Source organism: Mytilus trossulus, chromosome 11, assembly GCF_036588685.1.
Source record: "Mytilus trossulus isolate FHL-02 chromosome 11, PNRI_Mtr1.1.1.hap1, whole genome shotgun sequence".
NCBI classification, from domain to species: domain Eukaryota; kingdom Metazoa; phylum Mollusca; class Bivalvia; order Mytilida; family Mytilidae; genus Mytilus; species Mytilus trossulus.
In genome coordinates, this window is record NC_086383.1 from 33,823,358 (window position 1) to 33,849,384 (window position 26,027).

At 30.1% G+C, this 26,027-nt stretch overlaps 1 protein-coding gene across 2 annotated transcripts in view; it reads right to left on the reverse strand.

Annotated features, from left to right (window-relative positions):
• Nucleotides 1-469: 469 nt before the first annotated feature.
• LOC134691011 (transmembrane 9 superfamily member 1-like) overlaps nt 470-26,027 on the reverse strand; it is a 60,412-nt gene continuing 34,854 nt past the window's right edge. For both annotated transcript variants that reach the window (XM_063551194.1, XM_063551193.1), the window contains exons 7-15: nt 25,696-25,759; nt 21,506-21,577; nt 20,762-20,909; nt 20,323-20,448; nt 19,369-19,461; nt 18,701-18,811; nt 5,081-5,243; nt 3,406-3,597; nt 470-2,941 (exon numbers count right to left, since the gene is read on the reverse strand). In XM_063551194.1, coding sequence (XP_063407264.1) covers nt 2,740-2,941; nt 3,406-3,597; nt 5,081-5,243; nt 18,701-18,811; nt 19,369-19,461; nt 20,323-20,448; nt 20,762-20,909; nt 21,506-21,577; nt 25,696-25,759 — 1,171 coding nt within the window. In that variant the 3' untranslated portion in view covers nt 470-2,739. The remainder of the gene's footprint in view (nt 2,942-3,405; nt 3,598-5,080; nt 5,244-18,700; nt 18,812-19,368; nt 19,462-20,322; nt 20,449-20,761; nt 20,910-21,505; nt 21,578-25,695; nt 25,760-26,027) is intronic.

Sequence of the window (26,027 nt, forward strand, 5' to 3'; positions counted from 1 at the left end):
TCTCTTGTAACCTTAAACTACAGGGAGATAACTCTGTAAAGTCAGCTAAACGTTTTAATTACATTGTGTTGTAAAAGGAATATAAAGCTTCTCTATGATCAAAATTGGTTTTTGTCAAACTACTATATAACCAGTGTAATTTTTCTGACAAAACGGTTGGTTTAAAATTTTTGATTGTTTTATATTTTTTTAAAAGGGTCAAAGTAAATACTTTGACAAAATTTTATGAAAATTAAACGAGCCAAATAAATTTTAGTGAAAGTGTTGAGTACCACCTTAAACCCAAAGACAGAGATATAATAAATAAATAGTTTTTAGAAGAGGCTCATCTACATTGAACTAAATGCTAGATTTTGTAATATTTTTTTCTGATTAAGAATATCACTATTTCTATCATGATTTTGTTTTGGTGATATATTTCAACTACATTAGCACCCCTCTTAAAAAAACATTTTATTTGATAATTGGTAAAACAATTTTATGGAATTTGAATCACATACAAAACATTGAGAATTAGAACAACAGCTAGCATATTTTTCATTATTGCAATTTAAAAAACTTTTTAAGAAGCCTTTCACCTACTGGCCTTTGCTGAGTGAGCTGTGGTTTATATTTCAGAAAATAATTTTTCCCCACTTGTATTTTTTAAAATTTCTTTTTTCCATGAATATCAGTTTTAAATGATTTAAATCACATAAAATTGATGTCTTTAACATTGGGTTGAATATCTCAATTGACTAATATTAAATATTTGTGACATTCTAAGATTTACAATTACACTTTGAGATGCTCCCTCTATTAAACTGTCATACCATGCAAGCAGAATATATACATGAAGCACTCGCCATTCTGAACTTTCTTAATCTACATAACAATATTTGATTTGAATGAATAATGTGTATAGTCTTTCTCCCATACAACTTTCAATCTCACATCACAGAAAAGAAGTTGGAAATTCAAAAATTCAAAAAAATATTGAAAAAAAATCTGCTTCATTTAAAATGACACTCGGTAATCATTGTTCTCAATATATCACATTTGATGTAAAAAAAAAATATACACTAGGAAAAAAGAAATCAATTAAAATTAACTGAGGAATGTTAGAAAATTGCAAGATTTATATTTTTTTTAACTTGCATCAGGTGCACTTTGTTTTGAAAAGATTCAAATGTCTTACTTAAAAAATTTCATTGTAATTTAAATGTACATGAAAGCCAAAATTATACAACAAACATGCAAAAAAATAATATTATGGAATTTGAATCACAATTCCCATGATGCATTGTTTTAAATATAGTGATATGTTGATTTGTAAAATTTTGTCATTGTATATAAAATCTGTATTTTTAGGTGCATTACATACAAGTTGAGTACAACATTTTTCTTTTACAAATATTTTTTTTCCATTTTTAACATATTATTTCCTTGTGACTTACGTACAATAAGTTTTTTGTATTTTTTACAATATTAAATGATAGAAAGATAAAAAAAAAAATGTAAGAAGATTATGATACTGTAATCATATACAGGCTATATTTTTTTTACCAAAACACAACGATTGTCTCCCCTTAGTATATACACAAAAAAAACACTTTCAAAATAACAAAACAAAATTCAACAAACTCATAAACAAACACTCTATCGCATTATATCACACCACTTATATAAAGCATTAATAACCCTAAAAATATAGTTTTTTCACCAGTAAATTACAAACAGGACTAATTTATAAAATTGTTATAAGTTTAACAAAAGTTATCTCCCTTTCTATAGGGAGAATTCTTGCCTTTACTAACAAACTGAAATCTACATACTAGATTAAACAACTATTTTTCTAGATCATACATCTACTTGTACAATACTTTAATGTAAAGATTTTTTGTTTATTTATCGAGTCTATTACAAATAAACGCTAGAAAAAAAATGAAATAAAATCATGAGGAATGAAGTTCTACAATGTATTTAGGCTTTAATTTACTAGGCAAGAAACAAAAACACCAGAAAACATATAGTACAGTACAAAACAATTGAAAAATAAAGATCCACAACAAAATTGTTTCCAATATATTTAATATTAGTCCCGCATTGTGATAAAATTGTCATAGATAGATGTCTTATATCCCTTTGATATATTTGCTACCCACAATTCCAAGGCAGAATATGTGATATTTTGAAAAATATTTTGTGTATAACGATATAAGGCAACTAACTGTGACAAGTTTATCCAAAAGAAGAAAATGTAATAGGGCCATTTTTTTGGTCCCTTGAATTCAAAAATGAAAGTATGAAAAATCTACAAAATCAGATCCTCCATTCAGATGATCATAAGACATTAGTGTGTCAGACATTGATAAGTATTTATATTTATTTTAATTGTGTCTGGAATATTTCCTTCAAAATCCTGAATTAAGTGCAAAACTGTATAAGTTGCCCAAAAAATCTCATTTCAAGATCTTTTCGTTACTTGTAAGATACCAGCAAAAGCTTTTTCTTGAAAGATATTTTTGAACAAGACGTATTTTACACAGATGCTAATATATATGTAAAATATTTTTGGGTACAGCTGTTTGTTATATCTATCTGGTCCTAAACTAAGCATAAGTGATTCGTTTTAAGTTAAATATGTTCAAAATGCAATTTCAGGGACCAAACAATGGCCCTTATCATACCCCCTCCTTTTAATACATAAGGAATAATCATAACAATATGAAAAAATAAATATCAAATCTGACATCAGCATCAATCCATCTTCAAGTTGACATAAATATATCGAACAAAATTCAATGATGCAAAAAATGATACTGTTCCCAACATAAGGAAGAAAACGTAACATGTGAGAAATGTATAGCCGAAAAACTCGATTGTCTGCAGGGCACCGGACATGTTGGATCTCTTGAAGTAGTAGAACATGGCATACAGAAAGACAAAACATCCTGTGGACCTACAAAATAAATACAACACAAATTAAATTTTATTCATATTTCAAATTACTGTAAAAATAAATGATGTGCACAGACTTTTAATCTCATTCAAAATATTACTGATATATTTCTTTGATAAAAATTTCATAACAATCCTACAAGAAATGTAGAGCACTTGCAATGCAATGCAAAATTCATATAGTAAATATGTCAAAAGATCTGCACTGATTTTGCAACTCAAACAAAGACATTTCTGATGTAAACATTTGCTATAAATTTCAATTACAATTCTGTTTCAAGGAAGTTAAATGGACTAACATTATGTGGTATGGGCTTTGCTCATTGTCAAAGGCCATATATGACCTATAGTTGTTAATTTCTGTAGACCATTGAACATGAACCTCGGTCCTGTAATTTCTATATCCCCTGCACCATGTTGTGTGAAGGACAAAAAATACCATACCGTCTTACAATATAAACCTACCCAGCACTAAATATAGACCTCCACCACCATCGGTAGTCCTCGGCTGAGAGCTGGAAGTAGGTCAGTGCTATTGATATACAGGCAGTCACACTGATCAATATACCGTACACAATGAATAGGATACCGTACAGTGTGTACTGCTCTCGTCCCCATAATGTGGCAAATATATAGTACAACTCCACTGATATAGCACTGAAAAAATAGAATGAGAAATGAATATAGTATAATTTTATCAATATAGCACTAAAAAATAATTTAAGAAAAAACAAATAAAGTGTACTACACAACTCCTTAGCACTAAACAATAATATGTTCATAGTTCATGGATGCCCCTCACACACTATCATTTTCTATGTTCTCTCTAATTTGGTATTTAAATTTAAAAGTTCATATCATAGGGAACATGTGTACTAAGTTTCAAGTTGATTGGACTTCAACAAATTACCTTGACCAAAAACTTTAACCTGAAGCAGGACAGATGGACAAATGGACACACAGATTGAAAAACATAATGCCCCTTAGTGGGGCATACAGAAATATTAGGAAAAAATTAAGTACAACTTCATTGATATAGCACTTAAAAAAAGTATGAGAAACAAATATAGAAAAATTCTTCTGATAACACTGAAAAATAATAGGAGATACAAATTTACTATGGGTCTTTTGTATTTTCTTTAGTTTGGCATCTATCTGGTTTATAGTTAAAATTTATTCAGATGATTTATTCTGATGTTGTACGGAATGGTTTGGTGCAGACAGACATAGTAAACCCTACAACATTCTGTATGTAGATATAGGAAGATGCCTGTTTTAAATCAGAAGCCTGTAATCCTTTAGTTGTCTTTTGTGGCTGTATAATATATTTGTTTTCCGCTATTTGTTTTGTACACAGATCAACGTCTCAATAGAAAGTGATGTATAGCTTACTAAGCAGTATGGGTTTTTCTCATTATTGAAGGCTATACTGTAATTTTTACTTCTTAACTTTCTCTGTGACAATAATATTGTCATATAATCTCTGTTGGAGTGTTGTCTCACTGGCAATCATACCACATCTCCTTATTTTTATATATTGTACAACTCCACTATACAGTGACCTATAGTTGTTAATTTCTGTGCCATCTGGTCTCTTGTGGAGAGTTGGTCTATATGACAGTCATACCACATCTTCTTTTTTATATCCACTGTTATTATATGGAAAACGATCATTTATGTTGTGATGTTATGCTATTGTTTCAGAAAAAGGGAGAAGGTTTGGATCCATTAAAACGTTTTATCCCGCTGCAAATGTTTGCACCTGTCCTAATTCAGGAATCTGATGTACAGTAGTTGTCGTTTGTTTGTGTAATATATACGTGTTTCTCGTTTCTCGTTTTGTTTATATAGATTAGACCGTTGGTTTTCCCGTTTGAATGGTTTTACACAAGTAATTTTGGGGCCCTTTATAGCTTGTTGTTTGGTGTAAGCCAAGGCTCCGTGTTGAAGGCCATACTTTAATCTATAATGGTTTACTTTTTAAATTGTTACTTGGATGGAGAGTTGTCTCATTGGCAATCACACCACATCTTCCTATATCTATTTGGCAAAAATATGCTCAAATTTCACAGATTTAGCACTCAGATAAACATAATTTCACAACACTCTATAAATGAATCGAAGTATTTCGTTAAATTACCTAAATGGCAAAAATCCTCCCACAATGCAATGTGCAAATGATGATCTGTACCACGGAACACTAGGGACCTCTCGGGGGAAATTCTTTGTGCGGCAAGGTGCATCAAATCCTGTGGCCCAATTTTTACCAAAGATTCCACCAATAATAGTTAATGGATAACCAACTACAAATAAAATACAAATCATATCAAGAAATTGTATAATGTAATACTGTTAATTTAAAAATTATTGTGATGTTTTTATTAATGCAAATAATGTGACTGGGTGAGTATTGAAATGATAAAAACTCCCAGTCTGATCTGTGAGTATATGTATAACAGGCTATTAAGTAAGTAAGTAATTTTTTTATTATAGTGACATGTGTAATCACATTTCAGTAAAGTACAATATATTATATACACAATAAAATACACCCGACCCATTGGGTCTATAAGTCACTTTCAAAAATTAAACGTAATTCTTTATCACGGATTTCAAACAAAATAATGAAAATTAAAATTAAGCTTATTTCAAAATAATTAATTAATAGTGAAAAATAGTGAAAAATTCAAACTTATATTAAAGAAAAGAAAAATAAGTTGTCAGAAGATCGATTTACTAAATTTCCAGTTGAATGCATAATAAATTAATATTTATAATAAAGAAACTGAAAATAATCAGATTGACAATGAAGTAACCTTTTTATAATCATCAATAAATTAAAGTTTTTAATAAATAACTAAACTTGTCCGAATACAACTTGACGTCGTTTCCTAATTGCGTCCACCAGATATTTAGCAGTTTTTCGTGGAAAGTTGATCAAGATATGATAAAGTTTTTCGTTATTGTTCATTTGCAAGAAGTTGACATCTGAAATAATGTCTTTGAAATGTTCATTTCTAAGTTCAGTATAAAGCGAACAGTCAAGAACAAAATGTGATTCATCTTCAATGTTGTTTTCGGTACAGAATTTACAGATGCGTTCCTCTCGTTGTTCACCAATGTACCTTCCAGTCTCTATTCTTAGTGGTAGAATTCCACACCGTAATTGTGCTACGCACGATCGTTGAGATTTGCTGAGATTCAGTTTAATGTATGATTCTTGTTCAACCATTGTTTTCAGTTTAATGTACGTTCTAAGCTTTGAAACTTTAATAATGTCCCTTTTCCACATAGATAGATAGAAGTCTTGTAATCGTAAGTCCAATAACGACATATCGATGATTTCCTTACGTTCAAAATGGCTGACTAAATCAAGCTTAATAAGAATGTCTTTAAAATCAAAGCACCAATTGTTTCGGCATCGCTCATAGTCAAATTCGAAAGCAAGTTTTGTAATCCGCTGATCGTCGAACGATATAAGTCTATTCCAAAGACGTGCCATGTTAATGTAATGTCGGTAGTGACAAGGTAGCCATCCGATATCACCATAAATCGCCAACAAGGGTGCAAAGCGATGTACTCCTAAGAAATAATGTATTGCTCTATTTTGAATATTCTCCAAAGCTTGGAACTTACGGCATCCCCAAATTCCTGATCCATAGTCTAATATAGGCACTACACAGGCATAAAACAGTTTTTCGTATGATTTAACTCCTAACTCTTTAATTATTATTATTATTATTATTATTATTATTTGAACTTGGAATTATTTTTAATTATGGAATTTGCTTGATTTTTTGTTATTGAATTTTTTAATAAATTCCATGTTCATTCTGTACTCAAATGTTCTGTGCTGCGCACAACACTTTATATTACAAAGAAAATAGTATATTTTCAATAGAATGTACTGTGCCGCGCACAACACTATCTAACCAAAATACATTGTATGGAAAGTGTTATTAGCTGCTCAAAAGATTAGAATACCAAATAAACAATGATTAACATGAAAGTTATCAAAGAAATTATGCAGATTCCATAATTAAAAATAATTCCAAGTTCAAATAATAGCCTATTATATATATATAACTCGTCTAAACATCAACCCAACAATGTTAGATCTGTAAATTTGCTTTCGCAAATATATATATATATACTGTAAACCAACTTATTTTTGTGGATACTTTATTTCGCGTTAAGATTCTTTAATCCATTTACTTGATATAATTAAGTATGAAATCATCAAAGTTTTACATATTCATGACGATTTATATTCCCGATATTTTTCTACTCACGAAAGTTGTGAAAATAAATCTCTTGCGAAAAATAAGTTGGTTTACAGTATGCAATTTTCCCTTAAAATCACAATAACAATTTTCACACCTTCAAAAATTCCGTTACATACATGTAATAAATGCACCCAATAATTTCTAAATTTACAATATTCAGAAATTCGCATAGCATTAATCAATGCATTGTGGACAAATATATACTGCTATAAAAAAAAAGTTGAGAACCCTGTGATCTGTTCTCTTTCAATTGTAAATTCAAGCAGATTCATTTTGCAAAATTTCCAAACAAACATATTGTAAATGAGGGCATACAAAACATCCTTCTAGGATTTTTTTCCATATCAAATTGCAAATATGCTATATTTTTCCTAATCAATTCAAATAAGTAATTTAACATAGAATTTTAAAGATAAATGGGGTCCACAACTTTTGAAATATGCTCAAAACTTAGGTTTCTTGAAATTTCTATCCTTTTAACAGATATAACATACCTAACTTTAGTTTATAGGGATTAAAAGAAAAGGATTTTTAAATATCTTTATATAATTAGGTTCAATTCTTTGAAAATAATTCATTTCAATAAATTTTCGTGATGATAGAAAAAAAAAAATGTTGTTGTATAAATGTCATAAAAATTGGTACAAATAGTCTTCATACATAATGTTTGCTTTATAAATATCATAAAAATTGGTACAAATATTGAAATAATCTTCATACATAATCAAGCTAAATGTAATTCTAACATGACGTCCTTATTACGCTTTGTTAACAAAGCCATGTTCTAATGAGCACAAAAAATATGTTTTTTATATTAACGTTATTTCCATCGTTATCCTTTTAAATATTTACATTTAAGCAGCTAACTTAAACTTTTATTATATATTTTTATCAAACAACATATATTTATCCTGCTCGTAGTTTTTAAACTTATTAAATATGAAATGTAATAAACAGACTCCTCGGGGAGGAAACAGGAACAGCCAATCATTCTTACGGTATTTTCGTACGCTTGACCTATAAATATATTGTATTTGTCATGTTAGAATCGAAATAATTCCTTCATGTAATGCTCTATGCTCATTTAACCTGGGTAGGCATTATATTTGACCACATTTTACACCTCGCTAACGCTCAATGTAAAATATCAACAAATATAATGCCTACCCATGTTAAAATGAGCATAGAGCATGACATGAAGGAATTATTTCTTAATTTTAAAAGAGGGGTCCATATACTCGTTTTCAAGCTAATTATTGAAATTAGTTGAAAAATCCATTTCCTGGTATGCCACACTATATAACGTCACAAAAATCTTTACAACGTCATTTTCTCCCCTGTAACTGTATTGTATGCCCTTATAAGAAATGGCAAAGTCTTAACTTTATTCGGGGAAAACTAAAAATATAATTTAAACTCCAATAAAACAATAGGTCAATAACCAAAAGTGATCTGTATAAAGTACTTTTGTCAAGTTTGGTTCCATTCAAAGGTCAACAGTTGAAAAAATTGAATTGTCAAACTTTTCAATACACATACAAACTGTAAACTCTGAACAGGTGGACAGGGCAACAACAAAATATCTCCTAGTGTGATATCTTTTAATATCTCACGCACACAGTTTCTTTTTAACATTTGATACTTGTATATTGAAAGCTGTCAAAATTGAACTGCAAATATATTTTCTCAATCTAAAGTTCAAATTAAAATTTTAGAATGTTTTTAGCGTTGAAATTGCTGTTGAAAATTAAACAGAAAACTGTAAAAAACTCATTAACAGAAATACAATAATAGTTTAAGTACGTCCATACTGGTATGAAAATATGAATATTGCTCTATTTGATTTTAAAATTTGATGTCTAAAAGTCTCGAAAGTTTTAAGGAATTTATCTTCTTCATGTACCGCTCTGAATCCTTGTCTTGGTTAAGACTTGTTTTTGGCCCTTTTGGTTTTATTAGCACTTTAACTTTTGTATTAGGTATATGTCCCTTTTGATTTGGCCTCAAACTTGATCATATAAAAATAAGATGTGGTATGATTGTCAATGAGGCAAATCTCCACTAGAGATAAAATGTTAATAAAAAAAATTCAACAGTAGATTACTGTATACAAATACCAATAGTCAGCTATAACAGTCTCCAAAATGACAGATTTAAAAAAAAATCAAACGAAAAAATTAATGGCAGTATAGTCAATTTGGTTATAATGCAGTTTTAACCTGCTTAGGTAATATTTTTCTTCTGTCTTTATAAGGCATTTCAGTATATGGGAACTTGGGAAGTATTATTCAATGGTTTAAAACTATCTGCACTGACATCTAATAGACTGGGTTATTCAGTTGAAGCTGCAGCTGAAAACATGACCGGCAAATGGCATTGCATAGTGTGAAATTGTCTGCACTAAAATCTGACAACTTTGTAAGCAGTCGATGCTGAAGCTGTTAACCTATCTGCACTGACATCTGATGACTGGGTTATACAGTGCAGATTTTAACTGGTCTGGTAAATGACATTGCACTATGAAATTTTATTAACATGGTGTGAAATTGTCTGCATTGACATCTGACAACTTTGTAAGCAGTTGATGCTTTTAACCTTTCTGCACTGACATCTTGCACTTGGTTATTCAGTTGACAGTGCCATTGTTAACCTGTGTGGCAAATGACATCACAAAGTGAAATTAAATTGATATGGTGTGAAATTGTCTGAAAACTTAGTTAACATTCATCATCTGCACTACCATCTTACAACTTATTAAGCAGTCCATGATGTATCTGACATCTAAATCTTAATTATTCAGTTGATGGTCCAGCTGTAAATATTGGTGCACTATGGAATTCTATTGATATGTTGTGCACCTGTCTACACCTGATGACTTAGCATTCAATATTGCAGTTGTAAACCTGTCTGGCAAATGACATAGTATAGTAAAATTTTATGAGTCGGTGTGAAATTGTCTGCACTGACATCTTACGACTTGGTTACTCAGTTGAAGATGCAGCTAAAAACCTGTGTTGCAAATGACATTGCATTGTGAAATTTTAATGACATGGTGTGAAATTGTCTGCCCTAACATCTGAAAACTTTGTAAGAAGTTGATGCTACAGCTGTTAACCTATCTGCACTGCAATTTAACAACTTGGTAATTCAGTTGGTACTGCATTAACGAAGCTGTCTGGCAAATGACATTGCACTATGAAATTTGTATTGATATACTATAAATACAGAAATTAATGCGTGCATTTATTATTGCGATTTTGTCATTTTAAACTTGAATGCGATTTTAATTTTTACGATTTTGAGAAAAGTCCAGCTTAATTCAGATAAAATATTACAAAATGTGAGTTTTAATTATTGCCTTTACAACTCTGTCACATTATTTGCAATAATAAAAACCTCGCAATAATTTCTGAATTTATATTGTCTGCATTGACATCTGATGACTTAAGTTAGCAATTGATGCAGTTAGCTGCAAATCTGTGTTGAAAATGGTACAAAAATGTATTGCATTGTGCAATTTTATCGACACGGTGATGTCCCTTACAGGTAGGTCTGGTCATTGGTGGTCATAAACAAATCCTGTCTGTCTGTACAAAGCTTATTTTACCATAGTCCTTTAGGGCAGGTATTTTAAAAGTAAGGTTCTTTTACTGTTTTACTCCAGTTATCACAATGATCATACATCTGACATACTGTGGATACATTTATTTTTGGTGGGTACCAATTTTTGTGATTTAAGGAAAATTTGCATGTTTGTTGATACATGTATATGATTTTGTGGTTTTACCAAAGAGTCTCATTGGAAGGGTTCCGATCCCGGATCCTGCTTACTGTTTTGACAGATTCCAGTATCCCGCTAACACTATGTACGTAAGCAATTCTCATTAAAAAGACCTCATTTCCCGTTTTCACAACACAATAATTTGACTTTCACATCACGCTTACAAAAAATCGGCATTCCCGCATCAGGCTTATACCCCAATGAGACCCACACCAAATCAGCATACAAACCTATAGTTAATGTTTCATAAGTTGAACAGTTTATATTATTAAAACCATGAAAATTGGCATTCAATAAATAATAATGAATCCTCATTATATAAAATGTTGGATTTTTTGGTAAAAGTTGGTATTTACTTATACTATGGATTCATTATAATTCATTAGGTACCAATTTTCATGGAGGTCTTAGGTGAAGGTGAACCACAAAACTTAAATTTTCAAAAAGTAACAAATTTTCTATATGCAGACTTTGGCAAAACCACGAAATTAAATATACACTAACGTGTTAGTTTTCCTTCATCTACCCAAGTTGGGACCCACTAAAATAAATGAATCCACAATATTCTCATTTGAATTGTGGGCTTGAGAACTTTTTTTTTAAGTTCATCAGTGCTCCTATCCAAAGAATCATCTTCATAAAAAATCCTTCCATTATCAAATTAGTCTTATTTTTTTTGCACTTAAACTCTTGTCAGCCAATTTGAACCTACATTTCAGACTTTGTGGAATAAACCATTTCTCATGGAGAATTAAATCTAAAACAAAAGAAATCATCGCAAAAAAATTAAAAATAAATTCTACCATTTGAGCCTATAATTAAGTTTGTGTGAAAAAGCAATTTATCATTCAATTTGGTTTTTGTAAACCTTACACACAAAAGAAATTATCGTAAAAATAATAACTTGTACCATTTGAGATCCTATATTTTAGTTTGTGTGACAAAAAATATTTTTCATTGAGTTTTTGTGTTAAAGGGAAATTCCGCGATTTTTTACTTATCATCTAATCATGTTCATCTTAACATAAAAAACACATTTGCAAAGTTTTAAATTTATATTCCTTCTAATAACGGAGAAAATCAAGTATTTGTAACTTTTTTGGTTGAATTCTCGAGTGGGTCGTGACGTATTAGCCCGATTTATTGAGTTCTGGGAAAAAATAAAATCTGTTTAACTCTTATAGCTTATCGACAATATACGTAATTAAAAGCGCACAGCTGACGAATGGTCGAAGTTATTAACCACAATATAAGAATGAACGAAAGTGAATATGCATATATATACCGTTTTGTATTGATTGAATTAAACTCCTATAAAATTATCTCTAGTAAATGTTTTTGAATAAATTTAATTAATTATTGTTGAGATTTTTTTAATAAAAATATTTATTGAACATTTTTACTGATATTGAACTGAAAATATTTCAATTCTATTTACCGTTATTGTTTTGATAATCATTTCAATGCAACTAATGTGTGAGCAGAGTGTGTATATTATTTTGTAAAGGTCACTGTATATTTCTCGGCTTGAGGTCAATTCGTTTACCTTGTAGCTATTTAGCCGCAGGTGTGAGTTCAAGCGTACACAGGTATAAATGTTGTTATTTGGAAAGGATAAACAGAAAGGATTACAAAGAGTATATGCTGCCATGATGTTAATACACTAAGATTTAATACACGATGAGAATAAAGATACAATAATTAAATTGTGTAAATTAATTGAAAATAAAATTCTGATTCGTAATTCCGAAAGTGTATAAAACTAAAAGGAAACAATTTTTTATTACTTTCTTAGCGGCAATTGGCGTAAAGATTCAAATATGAAGCAAAAAATAGTAGTTTTAATCTTTAATAAAAACTAAATGCAATATTACCCAATTTGATATACCATTGTACATCTGTTTGATATCATTGACTTTACCGGAATTTCTTAACTTGTATTCAAATCTGGCTGTGCTTAAATGCTAATAAAACTATTGCAATTTGCAAGTTTTTAATTGACAAAAAAATACAACCTACAACATGCATAATTTTTTTTTAGTTTCTTTTTAACATTTTATTCTTACATAATTAAATTCATTTGACAATCATTTACACGAACTTTTTGTGAAAAGAATACCAATTATCTAAGCTAAGGCATTATTTCTTTTTAGAATTTTTGAGGATTTTTTTAAAAATCTGTGAGAATATTTGTGCAATGTTGAATAATCCAAATAAGTAATACAGTAGTTGTAATAAAAGTTATATTTTAGACATGCATAACAGATATTGACGAATTTATAATAGTTCGTTCATACATCGTTGTTCATGAAACAATCATTATTAGTATACATGTAAGTTTCCTGACGTATAAGAGCCATTGAGGATGAGCTCCAGAGAAATCAGACTAGTGGCGTTTCGTTCGTTTGTTTGTTGGGAAAGGAGAGGAAATGCAACCGCTTGTACAGATAAACGACAGAATTACCATACAAGCATTTATAGTCAACACAATCAGAAAGAGTTCCCATCGTTAGACGGGGAATATGAAGGCTTCCAAGAATGAACAAGTGACATGTCTAACTCTGAACAGTTAGAAAACAGGCTATCGACATCGACCGCTTGCTCTTGATATTTGAAACTGTATGCATATATATACGTATACGTTTATGATATAGTGATGAGTTCTTGCGTCTGACAAAAACTAAATTCCTTCATGCATGAATTCATGGTTATATCTTGCCATACGTTTATATTGGTTTGTAAGGTGATTACTCAAAATCGTTATTTGAAAATCCTGTTTGTGAGATGTAGATTCATTTCAATACAGAAATTTCGTCTATATATTTCACAAGTGTATAACACGGAGAAGCTCTGAAGGTTCATTACTCCCATTTTGTTTGGGTGTGAACCATCGATGTTTACAGCAATATCAAAGAATAAGGTGATGATGGAAGAAAGAACTATGGGCGTCATGTGGCAAATATTACATGCATATCGGACAATGAGTTGTCAATCTGTATGAAAAGATTTCCAATACAACCATATTATTGAGAAGGAATGTTTACATGCTATACTCTCGTACTAGTATTACAGGGTTCTTGTGGCGTTCACCTTAGACACACATCGTTTTAACGATGTTTAAAAAAAGACAGAACCAATTTAACGTCATATTTCCCTATTTTTTTAAATATAACTAAAATTCTTTTATCTGACAAGAATACCCCTATTTAGCGAACAAGTAATTTATTCTTTTTTCTGTTAGTGAATACCAAGAAAGAAAATAAATCCCGAAATTAATTTGAAACTTTGATACTCAAAAGTTTCCCAGCAAAATATTCACATCCCCTGGGGATAATTAGTGTTCGTCCAGTGGCATATATAACAATTGTGATGACGAATTCCTTCCTTTGTTTGAGAACAATCTTATTGAAATATAAATCTGTGATTTTCCTAGGTCCACAGCTTCAATGAACCAAAGCAAAAGTTATACATCGACCTGTATTTAAATCAAATTGGTTCTCTTCTTCTTTTGGTATACAACTGTAGTCTATCGACATTCAATGATTATATACTGTTGGCATACGTGGACTAGTCTATTTACAACACTTTAACCCCTATTTATTCAAAATATATGTTTTTTTCTTATGTTCAATGTATACATGTATATATTTTATATTGCGCTATTGTTCCGTAACTTTCTATCCAGTCGTATAAACGAATCGTCGGCAAGTGCGTACATTTTTTTAAATCAATATTTCTGGTCTGTTCCAATCTGTCCTTCACTATTGACAATGACTATATATTACATTTTCCCAAATTCAACCTTGGAAAAAATATTTAAATAGATTTTAATTTCATCAAATCTTATTTTTTGGGTATTATTTATATTTTTATGAATTATATTCTTTACACCAGAAATGTTATTTATAAACAAGCGTATGAGTTTAGTAATGACAAGTAAGACAGAGCTGTATATTATACATCTGATAGTTCAAAATGGAAAGTTATAAGTTATAAGTTATCAGCCGTGTACACTGATCAATACCTGCAGAAGTGAAACGATGCATGAACTTGCAAGCCCGACAGGAAATCGCTTGAATACCTGGACGTGTCACCTCACACCCCTCACAATACCTTTGGAAGTAATACCTTTAGCCATGCTGGTGATCAGATGAGGGAAGATCAAAATATATTTGAAAAAAGTTTATTACTTTAAAGAATTATGAACAAATTAGATTTTCGAAAACAATTTTCACGGAACACTTAATTATGATTTCAATTTTGACTTTTCACCTAATTCCAATATCAACAGTTTAAAAACAACAGACCATGGTATTTTAAAAAAAGTAAGAATATTTTCCATATCAAGTTAGTTAGTCGGATTAAACAACCGTACGATTGACAAGATATCGACACGCAATTACGACTACATCGGTTACTGTAGTTTTGTTTCTTTGTGGTTTATAGACATATCGTTTTTATTCATCGGGAAAGAAGACAAGATGGCGGATCTCGGAGAATTGATACTCTAAATTTAAAACCGATGGTGATCGCTTATCTAGCGGAATAAAACTTTAATATCTATGAATTTGAGCATTTTTATACAGAATGAACATAATATCAATTTTTGATTTTTTTGCGAAGTTTCCCTTTAAGTAAACCTTACAAACAAAAGAAATTATAGTAACAATTAATTTGAGAAACCATATTTGAAAGAGTGTGTGAAAAAAACATTTTTTCATTCAGTTGGATGTTTTGTAAACCTAACAAATATAAGAAATTATCGTAAAATAACAATTTGTTTTCTACCATTTGAGAACCAATATTTAAGAGTTTGAGTGAAAAAACAATTTTTCTTTCAGTTTGGTGTTTGTAAACCTTACAAACAAAATTTATCGTAAAATAACAATTTGTTTTCTGCCATTTGAGAACCTATGTTTTAGAGTTCGTGTGAAAAAATTTTACAAACAAAAACATCCTAACACAAAAATTAACACTTTCTTTCTACCATATTAGGAATTTGAATTGAAGTTTTGTGTGAAAAAAATAAATATATCACTGAGTTTGGTGTTTGAAAACCTTGTAAACAAATAACATCCTATCCCAAAAATTTACACTTTTTTCTACCCATTGACAAATTATACTTTTAGTTTTTGTGTAGTAAACAATTTTTCATTGAGAACCTTAAAAACAAAATTGCAATAATAAAAACTTCTTTTCTACCAATGCAAAACACTTTTCAACACAAATTTAAGAGTTTTTGTGAAGTTAATAATTTTTCATTGAGTTTAGTCTATGAATATTTTCACAATAATTAAGCGCCAGTCTTTGTAAGAATCAGGCAATTTTGAAAAAAAAAAATATGGCTGAAAAAAACCCACCTACCTAGCCATCCTATTTTGAAGTAACACGCATCCTGAGTTATAAATGGTTAGTGTCTGCATGTCTGGTAACTTGAAAAATCTTTAGATAAACTTTGGTTAGAATGATAGCAAATTACAGAGTAAGCTCCTCTTAATTGTTAATTTCTAGTGCATTGTAACCAAATTTTATCTCCAATTACCAGAACAGGACAAGAAAACGAGTGGTATATTTTTGCATCATTAACATTTTGAACACAAATTAATGTCAACCTAAGTGGGTATTTGTTTGTCATATGTTTTCACTACTGCCTGATTCTTAGGTAGACTAGCACTTAAAACACTTATTCTATACCAATAGAGAAAGGTTGATTGGTAAAATACACAACTTTTCAATGAATTTCGTGTTTGAAAGCAATAACTAGAGGCCCCAAAGGAGTCTGTATCACTCACCTGCAACCTAAATGAAGGGCCACTTTTTTGTATAATCACCATTAAAGGGGAATAACTCTATCATGAGTTCACTGACAAGTTTAGTCATTTTCATGTATTTGTAGATTCTATTGGTGATCATTTTATATTTTTAAAGTTTCTATGTATCTTAGACATAATTTAGTCATGTGACCGTGACATCATCAATGTTTTTTCATGGTTTTCTTTGGTTTAAAATGGGAATTTAGAATTAAATTCTATGAAAGGACTGTAATATTTTGTCAGTCTATTCGAATTCGAAAGAATATAAAAAATGTGGTGCATACTGTTAAATAACCCGCTACACGCGTTATTCAGTGTGCACCCCATTTTTTATGTTATTTATTCATAGACAGAAAAAAATATTAAAGTCTTTCCTTGTATGTATATTTATGGGTATTTATTGAGTCAACAAATTTTCATTGAAAAATTGAATTACAAAATTGCCAAAAATAAGACTTCATTTCATCCTATTGTAAACATATATTAACAATTATTTGTATAAATAACACATTTTCATTAAAAAACTTGAAAACCAAATTTCAGAATATAACACTTCTTTTCTACACATTGATAATTTTTATTTACAAGTATTTGTTTCGTAAACAAATTTTCATTGAAAAATTTTTAAACAAAATTTCAAAGTACAACACTTCTTTTCTACACATAAAGAAAGTATATTTACTATTATTTGTTTACAAAAACAAATTTTCATTGAAAAACTTGAAAACAAAATTTCAAAATATAACATTTCTTTTCAACACATTGAGAATCTTTATTTACGAGTATTTGTTTCATAAACAAATTTTCATTGAAAAATTTATAAACAATATCACAAAATATTAAACTTCTTTTCTACATGTTGAGAAAGTATATTTACTATTATTTATTTACAAAAACAAATTTTCATTGAAAAACTTATAAACAAAATTTCAAAATATAACACTTCTTTTCTACACATTGAGAACGTAAATTTACAAGTATTTGTTTTGAAAAACAAATTTTCATTGAAAAACTCATAATCAAAATATAACACTTATTTCCTACCCATTGAGCATGTTGAGAACGTATATTTACGACTATTTGTTTGGGTAAACAAATTTTCATTGAAAAACTTGTAAACAAAATTAAAAAAACCCACTCATTTTATACCCATTGAGAATGTAAACTTTTACGAGTATTTGTTTCATTGATAATCTAAAAATCAAAGATACAATCACTAACACTTCTCTTCCCCGAATGTGAATGTATGTTTACAATATTTTAGGGAATGAAATTTTTTATTAAATTTTGTGTTTAAAAACCTTATAAACAAGAATATCCTCCAAAAAATTAATACTTCTTTAAGAGTTTTTGTAAAATAAAGTATTAACTAAATAGTTTTGGTCTTGCAGATTACTTATTCTTAATTCGATTGGTTGTGTTTAACACCATCTTTGGTATCCTTGGCTATATCATGGAAACCAGTCTGGATTGGTGTAGGAAACCAGATTACCTGGATATGAACCTTCAATCGTAATAGGAAAACTTGCAGTCATTGTCAATTATTGTTTGAATCAAACACAAATTGCCACAAGAGTTTGAAATCACAACCACAGCATTGTCAAGCTCCAGATCACAATAGCTGACCTACTTAGACCACTCTACTAGTCTACCAAGGCCCCTTTTTAAAATTTTGAATGATAGATACTTAATTCATTTGTTCATTATAGAGAAGTTTCAAAGAAATACCCAGAAATATAGACATCAATGAAGCAGGACTCTGGGTGCGGGATTTTCTGATGTGTTGAAGACGCATTGGTGGCCTTCAGCTGTTTTCTAGTCTTTGGTAGGTTTGTTGTCTCTAAGACACATTCCCCATTTCCATTCTCAATTTTACTTACCAAATACCCACAGACACATTAGTAATACAACTGTCTGCCAAGGTAAAGCTTGCGTTGTACCATAACCCCAGGCAACAGAATTCACAAATGCCCATACCATGAAAAATGGCGCTGAAATAATAATTATAAGTCATAATTGCTTTCCATTAATTCACTTCCTAGTTGACAATTTTCAAATTATGAGTAAAATTTGTTTTATTTTTTATTTTTAGATTAATTTTATTGTGGTTCTAAAAAAAAATTGAAATCGATTCACTTCCAAGATTTAAAATCAAATTCATTAAAAATCACATTTTAATTCTGTCTCCATTATCTATGTGGCTTAGTTTTTAGTTTTCTATAATATTTTGTGCTTTGTGTATTGTTGATAGTCTGTTTGTATTTCATTTTCTGTCGTGGCATTGTCTATTTGTTTTTGGTATATTTCAAGCTTTCAAGCACTTCTGATGAAGGTAAATACAGAAGCATGACATTTATAAAATGTTGTTTCAGTTTTTAAGTGAGTGTATATTATTATTTTTTTTTTTTAATTGCAGAATTTCCAGGAGTAAGCATAATAAATATACAATTTTCATTCATTGTTTTAAGATATTCCTGTTTTATCTTGATTGTTTCAACAGCAGGGTTTCTGTATAGTCATGTGACTTCAGGCTACTATGGTTACTCACCAGCAAATAAACAGGAAGTGAGATTGAGGTTCCATACCCAGTTGTCTCCCCCTAAAACTTTGTACATGTTAGCTGCAACATAACCTGCAATGCCTACAAAAAAAAGAAAATATTTACTGAATTTGAAATGAAACAATTTTTTGCCTAGAAAACCTGGCATTTTCTATTTTAAACAGCACTCTTTTTAAAATTATGGGGTTCAGAATATTATTTTATTTGATACCCAAAAGTACATTTGGAAATTAAAAAAAAATCAACCAGAATATGTTGCATCTTTTGTGTGTTAGTGTTTAACCAAACAATTTTTTTTCAGTTGGGAAATAGAGTATAAATCAAAGTTTTTGAAAACCCAACAAATCATTTAGATAAAAGAATGCATATGGCATTTTGAAAGAGATTCAGTGAAATCTGAATTAATTTAGAAGAAGTATTAAAGTTATTGCAAATACAAAATGTCTAAACAATTTTGTGGGAATGATTGACCTTGTTTTGCAATAGTAACAATTTACAAATAAAAGATGTTTTGTCATTGTTCATTAAGTAAAATTTCATTGGTGTAAGTGTTCCGGGAGAAATTCAAAACTTTAAGCTGTATACAGCAGAGACAAAAAAATCAATCTGTTACAGCGGATTGCACTGAGTGTGTAGCCAAAGGTAAAATCTTTGGTTAGCTTGCTTGTTAGCTGAACCGTGTTAGGTTAGGTAAACTACCCTACTTTAAGAATAGACTAGTCCGACAGAAAACCAATCAATCTGTCTGTTGGACTTTGCTTCTTTGAAAGGATGGTAGTATACCTGACCTAATATTGACTTCACGGTTCAGCTAACAAGCAAGCTAGCCAAAGATACTACCATTGGCTACACAATCAATTGAATCTGCTGTAAATATTCTCGACAGTTAAACTTCTCAAACATAATCAACAATTAATCAATCAAACAATATCCAACACCTACCTGATGTAAAAGCATACAGTATCACTCCTGCTGAGTTGATAGATCCATGATGGTGGACATTAAACATTCCTAATACAGCCATCACCATGATACCGGTGGCAAGGGCTAAAAACTGGCTACCAACCCCTGTAAAAAATATCATAACATCATAAAGACTTTGTCTGGGTACAAATGATTAGCACTTTTTCCAGGATAAAATCCTTAGCACACAACTGTTGTATACTGAAATATGGCTACCATGTAAATGACACCACTTTGCATGATAATTTTACATTAAAAAATGCTCCTGCCCCCAACTATTACAGTATTTGTTCCTTACGGAATATATTATAGAATATTGTTCCTACAGGAACAGATGTTATGACCTTGTTTATAACAGTTTCAAGTGGGACTTCAGTTTGGCACTCACAATCTAAAATTTACTACAATTAAGCCTTACCAAGTATAGCTGTAAAGAGACTTTTAAAAGAAGGGAATCTGAAGACGTCACTGTGTATAATTTTCCAGCCATTATCTTCCTGGTCAATATCATCACTCTCTTCTTCATCCACATTGTATCTGGCAAAATCACTTTTTAAAACACGTGTCTGCAAGGAAAGGTAAAAAGAATTTTCCATGAAAGTAAAATGTCCTTTTAAGTACAGTTTTATGTCTAGTGTTTCAGTGTTTCACCACATTGAAATTCTCCTACACATTAAAAACTTTCACATTAGATTTTAAAATATTATCGTAGCCTGTTTCCTTCACAAAAAAAAAACCCTGGGGAGCCACAATATAGCCAAGAGTTCTCATTAGTGGACTTACAACCAACAATTAATCATTACTCAATCCTGACCCCACACATTCCCAACACATACACTTACAATACATCCCTTAATATATCTGATATAAAAATATAAACTTCTGTGTCATTTGGTATCTTGTGAAGCGTTGGCAATCATACTACATCTTCATTTTTTCAAATACTAAGGACTTTATAATACAGGAATATATTACCATAGCTGTATTCTGCAAAAACTTTTGTAATTTTGGGCCCCTAATGCTTTTTAATTTTACACTTCAATTTCGACTTTTGAACTTTTTTCATCCAAGCTTCACTGATGAATCTTTTGTTGACCAAACATGCGTCTGGCTTCTAATGTTATAATCCTGACATCTATAATGAATTTAAGTATGTACTTACCAGTATAATTACAACAAAACCAATGAGGAGAAAGACTAGCACCATGGAATTAATAATGGACAGCCAATGAATCTGAAACATATAACAATACACAATGAGATGTTATAAACATGTTTAACCCCGCCGCAATTGTGCACCTGTCCCAAGTCAGGAGCCTCTGGCCTTCGTTAGTCTTGTATCATTTTTAGTTTTAGTTTCTTGTGTATAATTCAGAGTTTAGTATGGCGTCCATTATCACTGAACTAGTATACATACTTTCAAGGGGCCAGCTGAAGGACGCCTACGGGTGCAGGAGTTTCTCACTACATTGAAGACCCATTGACGGCCTTCTGCTGTTGTCTGCTCTATGGTCGGGTTGTTGTTGCTTTGACACATTCCCCATTTCCTTTCTCAATTTTACTAATAACAAAGCAATGACATAATGTGGATTCATTTAATTTCGTGGTACCAATTTTCATAGATTGAGGAAAACTTACTCTTTCATAGATATTTAATTTCTTGGTTTTACCATAGTTACCATACAGGCCTATAATTATTTTTTTTAATTTGGTGAACATTTGACTTCTCAGTTCCCTTGTTCCAATGAAATCAATGAAAATTGGAATCAAACAAAAAATAATGAATCCCCAGATATTTGTCTTGTATATCAATAACAAAATATGTTCATGTAACATATCTGTACATTTTTCGCCATTTGTTTTGCATAAAAAGCTGTATGTTTGTATGTATGTATATGTATATATTATGTTATTGTTATATTTTAAATTATTCAGAAGGCATCAAGGGAGTTTCGTATTGTACTAATTTATTATACCCTCTCTAAATAAAGTATTTATTATTATTATTCATGGGATAACAATTTCTTAAAATGTCTGGGAAAAGGTTACGGTAACCAAAAAAAAAAACAACATAATTTAAAGGTTTGTTTACAGACTTTGTCAATTCAAATAAATCTAATAATTAAATTTGAGGGGGTAGTCAAATAAAGGGTTGGCCAAATTTAGCAGATGAAAATAATAACACCCTGCTATATGTAAAGTGTTTATAATACATATATAGGTTAGGGCTCGGTGTTAGGAACTCGTAAACAAAGTTTATGTAAGTCAATCAATTAAATCACCCACAACACTTCTACAAAATCAGAAATAATATATGTCAGCAAAATTTTGACCTACCCCTATATTAGCAAGTTAAAATATACATCCGTCTTATTTGTATCATATATAATGTTTTGTAATATGGACACCCTGCTGAGCAGAATTCTATTGATTAAATAGACTAGGGTTTGGTATTAGGAACTCTTTAACAAGCTTTGGTATTTCAATCCAGTTAACTACACATATATCTCTTTTTGGTAAATCAGAAATACATGTTGTGTACAAGATGTAAAAAAATTTGTAAGGGTTCCGCAGAACCCAGTGTCTCGCCTACTTTTGCTGTAAATTGCAGGCTCAACAAAAATGAGGGGAAAAATCAATAAAAATATTCCGCTTGATACTATCTTTTGATTGTAAGAAGCTTCTGTCCAAGTTTGGAAACAATCCAGGATGAATCTAATAAATGTTTTAAAAACTTTAACTATATGGATGTTATGTTAACTGGAAGAAAAACTAAGTCCATTTATAAGTAAAATACAGATACACTGGTACAAAATATTCACAAAATTTCCTTCTAGATACAAGCTTTTGATCATAAACAAGCTTCTGTCCAAATTTGGTATAGTATAAGAAAGTTATCAAAATTTTAAAAATTTTACCTCAGAGTGAATGTGTTGTTTCCTGGCAGAAAATTTAAGTCCATTTAAAGTAAAATACAGAAAAAATGGATTTATTGTTTTACAAAAATTACTTCTGGATACTTTCTAATGATCATAAACAAGCTTCTGTCCAAGTTTGGTACAAACCAAGGATTGTTTAAGAATGTTATTAAAATTTTAAAAACTTTAACCACAGAGTGAATGTAATGTTTTCCCTCAGAAAAACTAAGTCCATTCATAAGTAAAATACGGAAAAAATGGAATTTTATTTTCACAAAATTTACTTCTGGATACTATCTTATGATCATAAACAAGCTTCTGTCCAAGTTTGGTAGAAATCCAGTATGGTTTAAGAAAGTTATTAAAATTTCAAAAACTTTAACCACAGAGTGAACATTTGTTGACGCCGCCGCGGACGACGGAATGTAGGATCGCTTAGTCTCGCTTTTTCGACTAAAGTTGAAGGCTTGACAAAAACTTGTAAGTTATAAGTTTTTTGACACATAACTTCCTGCACCAGGTGATACAAGTGTATCTTCTAAAATGTATCAGTTAAATGTTTTAAATTCTAATTTATATACTTCAACCTTACATTTAGTGGTATTCTCCTTGTCCTCAATATAATTTTTTTGTATCAATGCTCAGTAATAGCCCGTATCATGTAGTTGTGAAAATATGACAGAAATATGCAAAACAAAAGACTGTGTGCTTGCATCATCCATATGTGTTAAGCGGTTCATAAAGCACTGGTAACTTGTACAAAAAATCTGTACAAATTATAATTTGTACAACATTACAACTTGTACACAACATATACATCTGTCAACAAAATTTTGACCTAACCCAATATTAGCAAGTTAGAATACATCTGTCTTATTTGTGTTCTATATGTTTTATAAATTCTGTTTTGTAACGTGATCAGTTTGAAATAGCAACATGAACTCTTTTACAAGATTTGGTATTTCAAACCTACACTCATCTCTTTTTGGTAAATCAGAAATATACATCCATCAGCAAAATGTTGACCTAACCCCATATTAATTAACAAGTTAAACAAATACATCTGTCTTATTGTAATCTATATGTTTTATAAATTCTGTTTTGTAACTTGAAATATTGAGACACCAGACACCTAATGTAGATCAAATTTGCCTAAAAAGTCTATATTCCTTTCAAGTGTTAACAAGTCCATAAATATTGCGATAATTTCTTTAATAAGTCCAAACATATTGTGATAATTTCTTTTCAACAACTGTAAATGAAGAATACAACACGTGCCAAACATCATGATTACTATATATTCCTTCAAACCTATTTTAAGATTGTTAGGGTGATAGACTTGTCTTTGCAAATCAACAACTTTATGTTATATACTGTAAATTCAGAAAATATTGCATGCATTTATTATTACCATTTTGTCATTATAGACTGGAGTTACACGATTTTAAATTTTGCAATATTAAAAAAAAAATCCTGTTTATATCAGATAAATTTTTATTAGATGAGAGTTTAAATTATTGCGATTGTAACCCAGTCCCATTTTTCCCATTTATAAAAACATTGCAATAATTTCTGCAATTCAGTAACTAAAACTTTGTAAACATTTTTGCTTTATGATAAACTGGATCTTATTGTGCATTGTTTTGGGCCCTGTTTTCAAATTTGGCCATATGCAGGTTTGAAGGAAACAAACAATATTAAACTCTTTGAATTCAACTAAAATTAATTTTTTGGTGTTTTTTTTTAAATACTGAAGCTATGTTTGTTACATTATCATGATTATGTTGAATCATCTTATTTGTAAGCATGAGTAATTTTGTATTTGTTACATATGTATATTGTTTTTAATGTAAATTGCTGACAACCACAAAATCCAGCAACTATGGAATCAAGTATTCTTGAGAATATAATTTTGATATGAATTTGGTTAAATAAACTTACCATGAAACTAATTCTATATAATATAAATGTAATTTCATGGTAAGGATATTTAACCCTATAAATTCATATGAAATCTCTTCTTGAGATTTCAAAAATAACCATTTTCATCAATTAATGAAAAATTTGTACTGACTGAAATATGCAATTTTTTGTAAGAATACCCCTACTTGTATTAAGAAGACCTGATGATTCGTGGAATACCAAATTTCCTTTATTTTGATGCTATAAATCAACCACAAAGTTGAAGATTCGTTGATATACAAGTTTTCAATAGGCCTATATGCTTACTTCAGAAAAACCTTAAAATCAACCATCTAAGAAAACAATTTCCCATTTTTCAAAGTTCATTCAACATCATGAATACTTCTGTAGTATCAGAGTAAGTGTGTCAATCAGAAAAAAAAACAGACAAAGAGATTGCAATTTGCCATAACTTTTTAAACGTGGTAATGAAAAAGAACATACATTTGTGTATATATGTACAGTACTATACCTCCAATGTTTTTGGGAAGAAGCTGTTATCTCGTACTCTCTTAGCTCTATCATCATAAGCCATGCTGAAACAAAGTAAAACAATTTTTTTTTACCACGTTTTCAAAAGAGTGAATTAAGGGAAAGGAGTAAGTTCGGTAAGGGCCATATTTGGCCCCAATTATAAAGTTCATAGTTACAAGACAATACATGTTTTAAGTTGCCTTAAAGACATGTTAGAAAGTTAAACAGAACAGTTTTTGTAGAAGTTTAATTCTAACACGTTGATTTTTACATCCATAAAAGGTCAAAATAAGGGATTTTGGTGAAATTTGACAAAATCAGCTAGATTTC